The sequence below is a fragment of the Vidua chalybeata genome, chromosome 5 (assembly GCF_026979565.1).
Source record: "Vidua chalybeata isolate OUT-0048 chromosome 5, bVidCha1 merged haplotype, whole genome shotgun sequence".
NCBI lineage: Eukaryota > Metazoa > Chordata > Aves > Passeriformes > Viduidae > Vidua > Vidua chalybeata.
This window is the reverse complement of record NC_071534.1, coordinates 8,173,245-8,189,816: the sequence shown is the minus strand read 5'-3', so window position 1 is coordinate 8,189,816 and position 16,572 is coordinate 8,173,245. Positions and strand designations below refer to the sequence as shown.

Here is a 16,572-nt window from a genome sequence, read left to right as displayed (position 1 = left end):
AGAGAATAAAAGAAGCTTGTGTGGACAAGACACACATGCAGTGTAACTTCTGAGACAGATGCTACTCAGTTATTTCAGTGTGATGCTTTTCTGAGGCAGACCCAAGGCTGCACTGACCCAAATGCTCCTCATTTGAGCATGAGTTCAGTTTCATGAACAATTACCAGCAACAAAACAGAGTAGTTTTCATCAACCCAGTCGCTTACATGATATTCCAGAGAAATGCCAAAGAGCCTGGCAGGTGCCAAACAACTGTAGAGGGCAGGGAGGAAAACATGTATACCATTAGAATTGAAAAGGAGATTAAACAAGCAGAACATAGCTGCAAATAAACTGCTTTTACAAATTCCTTCAAAAAATCTGATGCAAACTCTTTCACATACTGCAAGTAATTACATTCTTGGATTTCCTTTAATCTCACATATGTGAGACTTACAGCCTTGAGCGAGGCCTCTGTGGTTTGAGGGTGATTTGTTGAACTTATATATATCTGATAGCCCCCAACACAGCACTGTAAATTAGTCATGGCTAATTTGGTTATAGCTGTGCTTTATCTTTATTTTTGTTATGACATTTTCTCTCTCCCACTTATAGGGAGAAAACGATTGCTCCCACTCCAAAAGTAATTTGTCATTTTAAAGGCTTCTGACAGTTCAAGGAAAGGAGGACCTAGGGACCAAGAGCTATAGATGGGAGCACTTCAGGGTACTGAGCCCTTGGACTCGCTCTGCAGGATCAAACCAACCCTTCAGGATCCTCCCAGCTCAGGATATTCCACAGCAAGAGCCAATGGAAGCCACCCTATGAGCATCCCCCCACCCACAACATGGGGGCAGAGCTGTGCTCTCTGCCAAAGATATTTTCCATTTTGACCTCCTCAGTAACTATTGCCACCTTGCAGTGGTCCCAGACAGCCTTTCCACTCTTTGTCAAGTTTCTGGGTTATGAATTTAAAACACTTCCAAAACCTCCCTTAACATTTTTATACAGCTAAAGACACGTATTAAAGACAAACCAGTTAATAACATTTCCATGTTCTCTCAAAGAGTCTGCCACCCAAGGGTTCAGTACAACTGGCTTTTGCTTACAAAATATCAGAATGTGGGTTTTTCAGATATCTATCTACATAGTCTCCATACACAGAAGGAATGGATAAAACATGAAGAAGTAAAACACTTGCCCAAGGTCTCTTTGAAATGCTGTGTGCCTGATAAATCAGGAACTCTTCATTAACTTCAATGGACATCAATTTAGGTTTTTAATGTCATTGCCAGAAGTTTAAGTGACAGTCAAAATGTCCTGCCCCCGGTGCAGTTGCAGAGAGTAATTGGATGGCTCTGCCTTAGATCGTTCTGGAACCCCCCAGGCCCTGGACCTCCTTGGCTGGCCCCAGAGAAACCACCCAGCCCCGTCTCAGCAGCCAAGCAGGTGGGAAGGCAGGCTGGATACACTGAGCCCACTGAGGAGCCTGTGCTGTGTGAGAGCAGAGGCACCAGGAGCCCTTCCAGGGCATTTGTGCCCTCCGTGGCTTCCCACGGCTGCACTCAGGCTGCTGGACATCCCTGGGTCCAAACAGACCAGGCCCATCAGTCCAGCACCGTGGCCTCTCCATTTCACCAGGTCATGCTCAACCACCATGGAAAAGAGGATGGACCAGGTGTGTCCCAGTCCCTCTTGCCAAACCCCTGCCTCCATGTTTCAGAGAACGGGAGGCTGAGCTTTGCTGCAGAGACACTAGAGAGGCTTTGCTGACCTTATGGAACTGCTGTTCTCCCGTTTCTCTCCCAACAGAAAGGCTCCTGCAGAGGCAGCCTCTATTCCAAGCATCAAATACAATGCACTGCTGAACAGGGGGTTTCCAGATCCTGCCTCAACTGACCGTGTGTTCCTGGTCAGAGTCCTTGTGCCCCTGCCCAGGTAAGCCCATGTCCATGGAACTCCAGTGTATTGGCTTTCTGACCCCATCCCAGTGAGCAGTGCGTTTGCAGATCTGGGAAATCTTGTGGGTTTAGGGGGACAAAAAGCAGCTCATTGTCTCAGTGCCCTTCAATGGGAGCAATCTTGTAGCCACCCACACCTATCAGATAGCTGCACTTGGCCAGTCATCAAAACCAAAGGCAAGCCTCAGCCACGGTGATTTCAGTGTAACCTTTGCCTGGAAGGAGCTTGGGGAAGCCCAGATGTTCTCAGACTGCATTAATACTCCCTTCCTGGCTTGCTAACACAGATATTTTCCTGCCTCTTTCTGCCCCTCTCACCCCCATGACCACCTTCTCTGATCTCTGACACAGAAGCAGCAGCTCCACAGCACAGCAACTTATGAGTAACATCTCATTTCTCTTTGACTGACACAGGCATCTGCAGCTGAAAGACTCTTTCCATGTTCCCAGGTGTTCCCCATTTCAAAAACTTAAGGAGAGGGAAGTGGAATAAGGGGTCAGGTGCAAATCTTACTGAGGGGAGAGGTAAAAAAGAATTGTAATCATAAACTTTTAGAGAGCTCAGTAGCCAGAGATTTTTCTACATTGTGGATTCTTCTACAATGATTTGGAAAAAATCAAGTTGCTTGTATGAGTTGAAGAAACAGCACTAAAATCAATCAATGCCTGTAATTCAAGACAAAATGAAACTTACTGGTGCTAAAGAAAGCAAAGTTTACCATGACTTGTTAACTGATGGGGTCTGATAAAAAAAAAAGTAGACGATTTAGTGGCTGCAAATGAGATCCCTAATCTGTAAGATGTAAACTGCATCATAGGTTGAAGGCCAGACAGTCAATTTTTCTTCAAGTTTTTGGCAGTTGTTTTACAAAATACTTCATCCTCTCAATACCACAGAAAATCTGGTGCTTCCTGGTAGAGCTGGACAAATGGTCACCAGCTCAATAGGTACAAATGTACACAGTATTTCCATTTTGGAAGAGAAAAACCCAATTTTTTTCTGATTTCTAGCTTCTAGACAGCTGGCCACAGTTCAAGCACCATTTATTACTTTCTGGCTAGCCTTAGTTAAACACATATTTGTAATTTTCAAAACCTAAACTGTAGTTACAGAGTTATCATGGTATCCATTACAGTAGTGCTTTTTTATCGTTATTACAATTTATTCTCAAAATGTTGGCAGTATTAGGACAATTCGCCAACGTGCAATTTAACTTACCTCACATCCAGAGTCAAGGGTGGTTATTCTCATCAGGCCCAAGGTCACTCGTGGGCTCGGTTCAGATAAAGTTGGTTTTGGCTTTGCTTGAATGGAGGAATCCAAAATCTTTTATCAGCTCTGCCCCCCCCCATCACTGTATGACCTGCACCAGATCTCACTCATGTGAGAACCATCAGCTAATGACAAAACAAAAAACCTTACCACCATCTTGGGGATCAAGCTGCAAGTGCTGCTCTGTGAGCATGGCCAGGCCAAGATACCCATCACCTATGGTGTGATACCCCACAGCTGCTTTCCTTTGATGTCTATTGGTTTTTACCTTTTTTTCTTTTATATATTCTTGGTATTCTTTACACATATATTTGGAGTTCTGTAGCTTATTATTGCATTTGTAGCTAGTTTTCCCAGTAGTTTTCCCTGCCCTTTCCCTAGGCAGGAACACAAAACAAATTCCTGAGCTCCAAGCCTTGGGGGTGCAAGGCCTCTGTCCTGTCTTGGTTCTTCCTGGGAACAAAGTCTGAAAACAGCTCTTGGATACACATTTTTATAAACAAAGTACAGCTAGTACCAAGTGGGGTGGGGTGGAGGGGTGGAGCTCCAGAGAAGGGGCTTGACTTGGGGGGAATTGCATCATCACTTGTCCTCCTCATTGGTGCTTTTTATCAATTATGCTAACTTCCTGAAACCTATAAAAATGTATGCACTCCTATGGGGGTGGACTTTTGTGGGCATTCTTCCATAATTGTTCCTGGAGCTCCAATAAAGATCCACTTTTGTATTACCTCCTGCACTAAAACTATCTCAAGTTTCATTTGTAGGTTCAAAAAGACATCGCCTTCCATTTGACTTATTGGTTTTTAATTTAAATGGAGTGACTCGCCTTCCATCCAAGCAGTACCAAAGCCAGACTTAAGCTTTGCTTTGCCCTCATGGGTTCTCAAACACAATGTAAGAATCACAGAATCCCAGAATGTCTTGGTTTGGAAGGGACCTCAAAGCTCATCCAGTCCCACCCCCTTCCACTAGATCAAGTTGCTCCAAGCCCCATCTAACCTATCCTTGGACACTGCCAGGAATGGGAAAACAGCTTCTCTGGAAAACCTGCGCCATGGCCTCTCCACCCTCATACTGAAGAATTTTTTTTTCTAATATCTAATATAAACCTGTTTTCTGTCCATGTGAAGCCATTCCCCCTTGTCCTGTCTCTCCAGGCCCCCATAAATAGTCTCTCTCCATCTTTCTTGAGGGCTCCGTTCAGGTACCAGAAGGGGCAATTAGGTCATAGCTTCTCTTTTCCAGGCTGAGCAATCCCAATTCTCTCAGCCTTTCCTCACAGAAGATGTGCTTCAAGACTGAAGTTTAAAAGAAGGTGGCCAGAAACTGTCCCATGAAAATGTCCCTCCTGGCATAATCTGGATGTGATTCAGTGTGTCATGGTAAATCATTTGGGTATGAAAGCAAATGTACTTTTGTCTGCAATCACCCCAGGATGGGTTTTCTCTCTGCAGTTGTTCAAGATCTCTCTCCTGGGTCTGATTAACTTAAATTGATCAGTTGCAAGTAAACACTCATTGCTACAAAAAAAGAAAAAGATGGATGCAGAGAATGAAAATATGGAGAGGAGAATTCAATAAAGGAAAGGAAAAGAGAAAAACCCCAATGAAGTGGGGGTTTCAAATAAAGTGAAAGCAAAAAACGGGAGCTCATTACAGAAGAGATAGCACATTCTTAGCCACAGCAGGAATAAAAGATCTTTCATCAGACCTATGTTTTGGAGACTTGGTGGGTGTACTTTATGTCTCTGTCTTGAAGCAGCAGTTTCCAGGCAGCCTCACACCCTCTGCTCTCATCACAGGCAGCAGGAACAAAGGCACTCGGAGAGCAGAAGTGATGTGGGAAGGGCTCTGGCATTCCTTGCTGTGTCAGAGCAGAGAGCCCTGCTCTGCAGAGGCCAGAGGGGAGCTGCAGGAAAAGGCATCCTCCCCATCCTCTGCAGGGAGCCTGGGAGCCCTGGCAGGGAGGACAGGAGCTGAGGGCACAGAGGCAGGTGGGGCGTGGTCTGCCTGTAGACACACTGGAAACCTCAGCCAGACTCGGGACCCTGCAATAGAAATCGCATTCTGGTCCCTCTCCCTTTCCCTAGGGAAAATGGCATTCCTTAACCCATGACTAGGAACATGCTGGCCAACCTGGAGGGGCTCTGGCTGTTACATCAAAACCATGCTCACTCCAGCCTTGGCCAAGTGAGAGCAATCAACTTTTTGAGGTGACTGATTGCAAGCCCTTAGAATGAGCATTCCTGGGAGACCTAAGCTGATACCTTTGGAATAAACAGCAAAAATGCCAGTTTAGGGAAGAGAAGGATTTTTTTGTTGTTTTTTCTTTCAGAGATAATGTCTTTTCTACAAATCAAAAGGAATATGTTCAATTAGTTACCATAGAATGTCCTGAGTTGGAAGGGACCCACAGAGATCATTGAAGTCCAGCCCCTGGCCCTGCACAGGACACCTCATGTGCCTGAGAGTGTTGCAAATGCTCCTGGAGCTCTGGATGTTGAATGTACTAAAAATCAAAAGGGATGAGGCAGCCAATGGACCCAAACTCAAACCTTGCTATAGAAAAAAATGAGAAGACACAATATCAAGACAATAGATCTGCCCACAGTAGAAAGAAATTGCAGAATGTTGTTATTTGCAGATTAAAAATATATATATATTAAGGAGCACACATTTATTTTGGTTCTACTGAATTCCAACAGCCTTGTCTCATGTGGCTGTTTGGAATCACCTCAGAATAATTTTAAAGCCCCCTAAAGGAAGCTACTCTGCTGTCCTTAGTATCATTTGCTTATTTTGAGGTTACTCTGCAAAAAGTAGATAAGAGTGCAGATTTTCACTGTGTTAGTATTTCCCCTGCTGTTCTTACAAGTGGTATCATCACAATTCACAAGCAAAAAAAAAAAGTTAAATGAACCACATCAACCACAGCCAACCACCACCGGCTCTGCCAACGGCAAAGGGAACTGATGCTTTGTTTAACCCCTTTGAAAACCCACCTAGCTGGGAAAGCCTGTCCAAGGTGATGAGAGCACCCCAGTGGTAGGTTCCTTGTCCAGCTGCATTAGTGATCTCCGGTGTCTAGAGTGAGTCTTGGGAGATGAGTTGTCAAGCTCAGATTGGTAAGAAAAAGGCAATGTGGGCATGGCATGAATGTCTCCATCCCTGCCCAGCATGTGAATACAAAGGTAAATACTATTTTCCTACACAGTGTGGCTTAACACCACCACAGCATATTGAAAAGTCATGTGTCAGCATCCCTGCAAAAGCCATTTCTGTAACACTAAATGCAAACTGCTGAAACAGAGCAAGAGGGTTGCTAGAGGCTGGTGCTCACAGAAATATCCCTCAGAGCCCACACTCTTTGTTTTCTGCCACAGCTGGCACCTGCTATTTTCTGCATCAATAACATCCTCCCAAATAGACCCAGACCACAAATACACATTTAAAAAGTAAAGGTAGCAGGATCACACTGACCTTTAAGTTCATCCAGTTCCAACCTCTGCCATGTGCAGGGAGATCTTCCACTATCGCAGGTTGCTCCAAGTCCCATCCAGCCTGGCCTTGGACCTTTCCAGGCATGGGGCAGCCACAGCTTCTCACAACAACCTGTTCCATGCTTAGTGCCAATAATGACCAAGGGGGTCTGGTTTGAGTGGGGAATATATATATGGTGGATTTGCTTACAAAAGCTGTATCCTATAATTTTCCTGGGAATCAGAAACCATGGCATACTTTGGAGTATTTCCCATCTGACCTTCTTTATTTCCTCATATCTTAACAGACATAACAAACTGAAACATGGAGTTATTTCTTTTCTGTTCTGTAATAAAAAAGATACAGTATTTTGATGCCCAGAAAATACATTAAACATTCATTTATTGGTGAGATTTTCATTATATAATTACATATGCCTTCGTTTGGTGCATAGGAAATGTACAGTTTAACATGCTAATTTTATTACCAATTTTTAAAAGGCATGAAGCTTTATAACAGACAGGAGATAAGGTATGAGCTTCCCACATATTGCTGAGTACTGGTGAGATTGGAATTGAAGCAATATGCTGTGTTCCTGTAACAGATTAATTTCAATGAGAGGTACTTGTTCAAATCAAACAGATTTAGAATCAAACAATCTTACAATCAAATAATAAGTACCAAAAAAGAGTATTTTTTAATATGTGCAATATAAGTATTTCTAATTCCTTTTGCACTTCCTCTGGTAGCTATAGCTGAATGGCACTTCTTAAATATTCAGGCTGAACTTTTCAGGAATAATTAGCAATTCTGGGGACCTACTCAGAGAGCCCAAACCTAACTATTTATCACTCTCTGGCAATCCTCTTCAAGGTAGTTAATTTGAGGTGAAATTATTAATCCTTATCCAACTTCTTCCATCCAAAGACACTGTATACTCATCCCAATGAACTCTGACATCTGTTTGGTTACACAGTCTGTTACCCAGGTTATCTGGCCAAGGAGCCAGTTGAGATCTGTCCAAACATTTAGAAAAGTTTTAAATTTCACCAGGCAGCTGAGCAGTTTTACACACTACGTATTTATACAAACAACTACATCAGGCTCACTTAATTTGCTCAGCCCGATGTCTAATCAACATAATAGCTTGTTATTTGTCTTAAACTATAAACCAAATATTTAAAAATAAAACAACAACAACAAAAAAAGAGCACTATTGGGTTTTAAAAACAAGTATATGACATAATAGCTTGTGGTAATGTTTCAGGCTGGAGCACTTGCTTGTGGGTGTCCCTCAGAACCAGTACTCAGAGACGAAGATGTGGACGTTGACGATGTTGCGGTGAGACACCACCCCGCCCATGACGTAGTTCATCTCCAGTTTCAGGATGGCATGGAAAGGTCCAATTATGGGCCTCACCTGGCGAACTACACCTGTTGGGAACAGAAATAGGTTGCTGAGATTAGCAGGAGACTTTAGCTAGGTCTGGGGGAGCTGCACCACTCTTGGTGTTCAGTATAGCCCAGGGAAAGGCATTTTGTCTATTGGGTCTGTAAATAGCTTTCAGGAAAGCTTGCGAAAGAAGGATAAAATACAACTTTTGAGTCAAAATATCTGGAAGATCTATAATGAGCACTCAAGTGTTGCAAACGGCAAAACCCTCCTATATATTCTAAAATCAGTATTTTTTTTTTTTTTTACCTTTTATTTGGAGATATAAATTCAATAAGCATGCTGTGACACTGCTTTTACATAGGGCAGAAGGAGGTTTCCCTGGATAACCCAGAACACATATTGCTCAGAGGAATACATGAGCACACCTGGGAATGCCATGCAATTCCTGGTATCGTGTTGAAAACCCAATTTCATTAGGAACAGTAGAAACAATCTGCATTGCATCAGTAAAATCAGCCCTTCCCCTGTGAACATCAGATGACACCAATCTGTAAATTATTTGGGTGCTGAGTCATGGATGGACAACCCCACTGGACACAACAGGAATAAAGTTTAATGAGGAAAGGGAGCTGTCTCTGCATCTGTTCCTATGGCATCCTCATGTGAATGGTGGCCATTCCTTCGCCAGCATTGGGGTTTGGTAAGGAAGGAAGCAGTAAGGGAGAAGTAAGCTGTGTCTTCCAGTCCTTTGACTGGTTTGCCATGGAGGATCCCCAGTGCCAGGCACAGCATGATGGAGACTGCTGGCATCCTCAGAGGGTGGCAGGGCAGGGCTTGTCCCACTCCCCAGCCAGGCAGCAGGGCAGGCCAGGGGCAGCCAGGTTCAGCCAGAGACTCACATCCCAGCCTGGCTCATGGATGCTGCTGGGCCAAAGTCAAACTGAGGAGGCAACGTGTGAGGCAGGGTCTAGAACCAGTGGACCCTCAGCTGTGCTACAGACAGACCAGCCCTGTTCCAGCACTGCTCAGGCAGGGACTGAAGCTGACATTGGGTTCCTGGGGTCTGAGTAGGGTGTGGGAGAGGACCCTGGGGAGGCACGAGTGGGTCACGCGGAATTGTCTGTGCCTTGACTCAATGTGGCTACACAGAATAGCAATGCAGCTTCAGACCTAGAAAACAAAGTAAACACAAGCTTTGCCATTGATTCCAAAGGCTCCAGATCAGGTTCTAAACATATTCTCACTTCTTGTTTATTTTCTAGGCCTGGTGTTACGGAGTAGGCAGCTATCAAACTGCTCTCATCTGAAAAGGATGTCCCCAAATGTCAAAATCACATGAAGTCAAGGTCAGCCAGCAGGCACAGGGAGTCTGGTGGGGACCCCCCCTGCACAGAGACCTCCTTCTGACAACAGACTGCTCTGACAGGCTGTTTGATTCAGAAGGAAATGCACAGTTTAAGGAAGGATGGTTTGAGATGTATTCCTCCTGCACGCTGGGGATAATCTTGGAGTCCCAGCCAAGCTCCTGCAGCTGTTCCCTACAAACACTCTGGCCTGAGATCTGATGGGAGACATAAACGTTTGCTTATGTAGGCTGTCAGCACCTTTTCCTAAGGCAGTAATGACATTACAGTCCTGTCCTGTTCAAACACTTACTAATATCTTCAGCATGCAGTGAAATTGCAAACTTCTCACCACAGTCACTTTGCCTGCCATATTTGATGAATACACTTTTTAAGCATCCTGCCCCCTACAATTTATATATATATATATATATATACACTTATATTTTTTTTTTTAATTTTCTTTAGCTTTCTTGGCTACTCTCCTGTATCTTATAAAAATGACTGGGCTTGGCAGATGATGTATTGAAACAGAAAAACCTTGCTAAAATTGTCCTCCCTTTAGGGTAGCATTTAAAGCATTTTACTAACAACACATCACCTTATTGCAGGCACTGCTGTAAATGAGAGCCATGGAAATGCACAGCATTGAAATCACTCAGTGATCTTTAACCAACCCTGTGAGCAGCTCCTGCAGTGATCACCAAGCCCTAGAGAGCAAAGGCTGCTGGTTTGGTTTAGCAATCCTATTACAGCATTCTACATTTTCTGCACTATTCCACTAGTTTGCTCTACTCTAGAGGTGGGATTGCAAATGGTGTTTTCTCTGCTGTGTTATGCCACAGTATGGCAAACATTCAGACATCACTGATGCAGCATTCAAAGCCATTTAGTAACATTCTCATTCGTGTTGAGATGCACCCTGCTAACAGGCAGGAAAAAAGGTGCAATGGGCAAACACTGCAGTCCATGTGGCAGTGCCTTTTCACACAGTTCTCTTGCTGCAGTTTTAAAATCCAGCTGATAAAATGACTTGAGAAGTGAATGCCACACATGCTGACAGCTATATTGAAGAAAGAAATTGAGGGAATGTAGAAAGGAACAATACTCTGACAATAGTTATTACTACAGTTTGTTGTGCCAATGTTCTAGATGGTCCTGAAATAACCACCACTGCAGGAACTCTTTCCCTTCTCTCCCATTAAATGAATGAGGATGATACAGGCAGATGGCTTTGTGCTACAGCATATGTGTAAGGATGCATTCATTCTGAATAGGTAGAATGGAAAAAAAAAAAAAAAAAAAAAGAGAAACCCTTGAAATGTTCTTCTGGACAAAACCATATGAGAGATTTACTGCTCTTGGCAGATTCACTCCTTGAGAGCTTTGCATTTTTGTTTTGTGACAAGTGCTAAAATGAAAAACCTGGGATTTTTTCTTCACCAAACTCAAGGACAAACACAGGTAGAACCCATGCAAGATGCTTTCTGTGTCTGATCCTCTCCTGTCTCAAACCTTTCACGTCACCTACGAGGGAGGCATAGCTCTGCCAGGCCCAAACGAGGCCAGCAGTGCCTTGGGCTGACTCACACAAAAGACTAAAAAAATCTTGAGATCTAGGTCTCGTCCATGTTCTTCACATACGTGGCACAACAAACCAGTCAACATCTCAAAAGCATTTAGCCCAGGACACATTTGAAGAAGCCACATGTAATAATTCTGGGTGTTTTTAAGTTACATGGATTTGTGAGACATTGCAACATTTGCATAAACATGCTGTTTCACTATCCCTTTTGGCAAACTCATGGGTCCAGATTTGTGGTCTGGCAGCTGTCAGCGTTTATAGCTGAACACTAAGTACAAAAGCATACCTTATAGTAACAGGAAGGTTACCATTCTTAAATGCACTGAGAAGTCAGGAAATGTAAAAATTAAGCAGCTACTTTTTGATCTCTTTTTTTACCCATCCAAAGTAGCTGGATGGAGCCACTCAGATTTGCCATGGGGATAATTGCAGACTGGGACTCAGTCCTGGAGCACTGCAGCAGTGCCCACTGTTCTGGGAGTCACTGCAGGATGTGAGGAGCAGCAGTGGGGCTGCTCAGGAAATTACTTGAAAACAGAGGGCTCTCACATACCACCATTTGGTCCTCTCAGGGACCACAGCTACAGGCTCTACAGTTGGCAAAGAAGGTGAGTTCATTTAAGCACGTTCACCCCAATTCTTTTCCAACAATATTAGACTTTAGCTAGGTTAGCACAGAAGAAGAAGAAGAAGAAGAAGAACAAGAAGAACAAGAACAAGAACAACAAGAAGAAGGAGAAGAAGAAGAAGAACAACAACAACAACAAGGTGAATCCTTGATCATAAATTAACATGGAGATCGCCCCTGCTGAATCCAATGTGTCAGGCAACCTCAAGCATCTGTGCTGTCTTGCTGGCAGGCACATATACAAGTGTTGGTACTCTCCAGGCTGATAAGCTGCTGGTGATGTTCATTCTCTTTGGTTCATCATCTGTGACCCGAACACAGACTCAGCCTGCAGAAAATGCCATGTGTGTGCCAGGCAGAATGCCTTCCATGAGCTCACCTGTGCTTGGATTTACTGTTTTGTTAACTGAGCACAGATGTCATAACATGCCCCAAATCTGTTTGGGTATCTTCATGATTTGTTGACCTCCTTTTAAAAAACAGTGATAAGATTTCTTTCTCTTGCACACTTTACCCTTATTGTAAGCAGGATCTATGGCAATCCTTTCCACCTGCTGATCGGTGAAAAAGAACAGCCTCAGAGTGAGAGGCAGCAAGTTTTTGGATGTCACAGTAATGGTCTGAACCACGGTCCAGCTCCTAAAGCTCTGTAACTAAAATATCGAGCTACTCTTCTCTCCTCTTTTTTACTTCATGTTTTGTATTTTAATTTTTTTCTAAGGTAAAGCATGTCACCAAGTGTAGTGAGGACAATAACCTAAATAATATATCATACATATTTTTAAATGAGAGCAATGACAACAGCCAATAATCTGAGTAGCTGTCACTGACTTACCAAAGCTTTGCTTATCAGAGAAGATGGGATAAATAAGACAGCAAGGACAATATTGTTAATATTCCTAAGCCTTTCAGCAGCATTTCTAGTATTTTAATCTGAGATAATCATATAATTGTTTAGATTGGAAAAGGCCTCTAAGATCAAGTCCAACCATTAATTCAGCACTGCCAAGGCCATCACTAACCAATGTCCCCAAATGCCACATCCATACATTGGTTAAATCCCTCCAGGGCTGGTGCCTCAGCCACTTCCCTGAGCAGCCTGTCCAAATGCTTGACAACCCTTTTAGTGAAGGAATTTTCCCTAACATTCAGTCTAAATCTCCTCTGGCACTACTTTAGGCTGTTTGCCTTTGTCCTGTCCCTTGTTCCCTGGGAACAGAGCCTGACCCTCACCTGGCTGCACCCTCCTGCCAGGGAATTGTGGAGAGTGAGAAGTTACACCCTGAACCTTTTCTCCAGGCTCAGCTCCCACAGTTCCCTCAGCTGCTCCTCGTAAGACATGTTCTCTAGATGCCACAGGTATTCCTTGGGTTTTCTATACCTCTTTAAGATACCATTACAATTCTCTGCTTTGAAATATGTGAGATCCTCAGGCAATTCACCTCTGTGTTTGGTTTCTGCTTGTACTTCTGCATTAGGCAGTGGATTTGCTAAGAAGCTCGATTTTCAGCTGAGAAGAGCTACTGTTTTGTTACCACATGAACCCATTCTGGCTGACAAGTCCCTGCCTTGTTATGCACTCACATCTTGCCTCCAGACTCCTAATTCTGACTTCTATGCTAAGCTCCTTGAAATACTCCTGTTTAAAAGAAGCTTTCTTCCTCTTTTTTCACTGCTATCCACAAAATCTGCTGCAATTACACTCCATGGGGATCTGGGTCATGGTGTTCCTCATACTGCATTTGCATTTCCTCTAAAGAAAGTTCCTCTAGAAGGGATCACCATAGTGTGCAAAAAGCAAAGCAGAACCAAGCAGCTTATTTTCTTACTGCCATAAGAAACGACTGGTTTGTGTTGGTAGAGAGGTTGTAGTATTTTACATTTTATGGTTCAGAGCACATAGAATTTTCCACAGGGATTGATTCTTGAGTCTAGTCAAATATTTAAATCTATATCATCATTAGGAGCACAGAACAGGCATGAATTGCACCCATTCCTCAAAAAAAGAGCTTCAGAGATCCTAAATTTTTAAGGATCCCCCAAATCAAGCAGAGAAATCTTAGTGGAGCAGGCAAAAAATCAGAGGCTGACAGTGGGGCTGAATCTGGTGACTGCTGAATATGCTTGCCTTGCCTGCATATGCAGGCATATGTATTTGTGTATATATAAACAATCCCAGCTACTGCCAAATCAAAAATTGTTCTTCCAAATAACCCATGGGCTATGCTCAGGGAAATACAATAAACAGTTATCAAAATTGGGATCAATTCCCTTTACCACATTTCAAGCTTTGTGTTAAGTAACAAGCACAAGAGCTCTTGTCCCCTTCCCATCCCCCATGGGGTTACAGCTATATTGTTTTTTCCTGTCACCACATACCAAAGGACAGTAAAAAAACAAATTTTCCATTCCCTTTGTGCTCACAGCAAGCACACAACGACCTTTTTGTGACTCTTCTCAGGAGGTAAGTTAGCAAAGAGATGTGTGGTTGGTTACTGTTGGGTGAATCCAGCAGTGTTACCCCGTTTTCACTAGTGCAACACTTCACCCTTGACACTACAGCCAAGTACTAATTTAGCAACTTTTTCTGGGAACAAACAATTGATTTAGGATAATTTGCCTTTTTTTTTTTAATTATTGTTTAGTTGTATGATCTGTGGTCAGTTAAAAACTGACCATGAACTAAATAAATGTGGGATGTATGGTAAGGAGTTACTGAGAAAGCATGAAGTCATGAAGTCATGAAAAGAAAAAAAATCCACTTTTCTGAATCATTAATCTATAGTTAACTTCTTAATGAGATTCTAAATAGAACAAGAGACATAAATGAGATCTTAAATAGAACAAGACACATATTGTTATTAATTCTAAGATCTATTTTAAATTAAATGCTGTAAAAACTATGTAAAATAATAAGAATGTAAAATAATTAAACACTCTGTAAAAACTATGTAAAATAATAAGAATGGGATATATTTTTGAAATACCAGAGGCAGTCAAACAAGATGCCGTGGTTTCGAGGTGAATGTGGTGCTGGTGCTGGGTTGATGGTTGTACTTGAGCTTAAAGATCTTTTCCAACTTTAATGATTCTGTGATGCTGCAAAGTCTGACCATAGCTCATTGTTTGCTTTTCCTTCAAAATAAGCACACACTTCTAGTCAGGCTATTTTGGGGTTTGCAGTGGCCATGCACTATTAAAATTAACTTCCATGAACTGGAAACTAATACTGGTAGCAATATATGAATGTCTAGTCCTCATTAGATAAATAAAATCCCATGTGAGATCAAACATGTCTGGTTTTCCCCCTAAATTTCCTAACACTTGGGCTATGACAGGCCTGATTGTAAGTGAAAGCTTAAAAAAGCTTTATCCTGAAATAGAATCACAGAACCATAGAGTGGGTTGGGTTGGAAGGGATCTTAAAGTACATTCAGTTCCTTCCCCTGCCATAGACAGGGACACCTTCCACCATCCCAGGTTGCTCAGAGCCCCATCCAGCCTGGCCTTGGACACTGCCAGGGATGGGGCAGCCACAGCTTCTCTGGGAAACCTGTGCCAGGACCTCAGCACCCTCACAGGGAAGAATTTCTTCTGTATACCCAGCCTAAATTTCCCCTATTTCACTTTTAAATCATTGTGAACCCATTGAAAATTTCCCCTTTTGAAAAGAAGGACAGGAAGGTTTGTCAAGAGAATGAGCTATTACATGGTGAGAGAGTGCTGTCTATTTTCAGATGGAACTTTTGGGATGAGCTGCTTGTGACACCTACATGACAGAGATTTCAATGTCACAAAAAAATCCCACCTTACAATTTTTCCTCCAGCTATTTTCCTTGTGCTTTAAATGGATATTTGGAACATGAAATGATCAATTAGGAAAAATTCAAGTATGAGAAGATGTGATGAGAGCTGTGGAGCTGGAACCTAAACTCAGCTGAAACTCAATTAATTTATTTGCCTTTATATTAAATTCCAAATAATCTCAGGCTATGTTCTAAAGTCCTACATTTGGCTGCTCCTGGGCTTCTGTTTCCCCACATAAAATACTCTGGTCCTTTTTACAGCCTTGTAAGAAATGAATAGTCCTAACTACCACAACACAACAGTAGCTATCCCTTTCTAAGTAATGGATCTTTGGGGATCACAAAGGAGCTTGTTCCTCCTGAAACCTACAGCCATTGTGTTGCTGTTAAAGACAAAGAGCCCAGAACTCCAGCACTGGTAGTAATGTGTGGTGAACAACTTTTTGAAGGGGAAAAGCTTGTTTATGAGTTTCACTTAAGCAATATAAGATCAATCTCCTCATGTTAATGTGAGATCCTGGACTATAACTTCAAGTTTTCTTTTCTCCTGAAGGCTTTTTGCTTTATACTGCAGGCCAAGATTTGCACAATTAAGAGTAAACATCTCTACTGCATCAGTGTTACTTAGGAATGTTGTTGTAGTTTCAGAAGAGATATTCAGGCAGTTAAGAAATTTAGGACTAGGGAAATTATCATGGCAGAGATTATTATAAAAGGTAAATTGATAGTGTCATTCCAGAAATGAGCAAGAGGAAAATAAACCCAGACATAAATTAATGCTTCTTTGGATCAAATCATAGGAGTGCAAGTTAGGCTTGAACACCAAGCTCTCTCAGTCTTCAACATGTAAATACGTATCTATAGTGTGAAGCTAAAACTACATAGCCAATTTTTGGCTTTTCAGACCTTAACTCACAAGCAATCATGGTAAGATTCGTAATTTCTTATTCAGTATTAATTACAAATATACAGAGTCTATCAGTAGGGTTGAAAAATAATTCACATCCTGGTCACAAACAGACAAAACATGTTTTAGGCTATTTTAGCAATTTTTTTTGTTCTGTAAAAAGATTTGTGTTAAAATTTAATTAAATTATTTTCCTAAAGGCTTCTGTTTAT

General features: G+C 42.3%; 1 protein-coding gene across 1 annotated transcript in view; it reads right to left on the bottom strand.

Annotated features, from left to right (window-relative positions):
* Positions 1–6,950: 6,950 nt before the first annotated feature.
* FBLN1 (fibulin 1) overlaps positions 6,951–16,572 on the bottom strand; it is a 74,553-nt gene continuing 64,931 nt past the window's right edge. Inside the window, exon 17 of the mRNA XM_053942813.1 lies at positions 6,951–8,129. Within this exon, the coding sequence (XP_053798788.1) occupies positions 7,990–8,129 (140 nt within the window). The 3' untranslated portion in view covers positions 6,951–7,989. The remainder of the gene's footprint in view (positions 8,130–16,572) is intronic.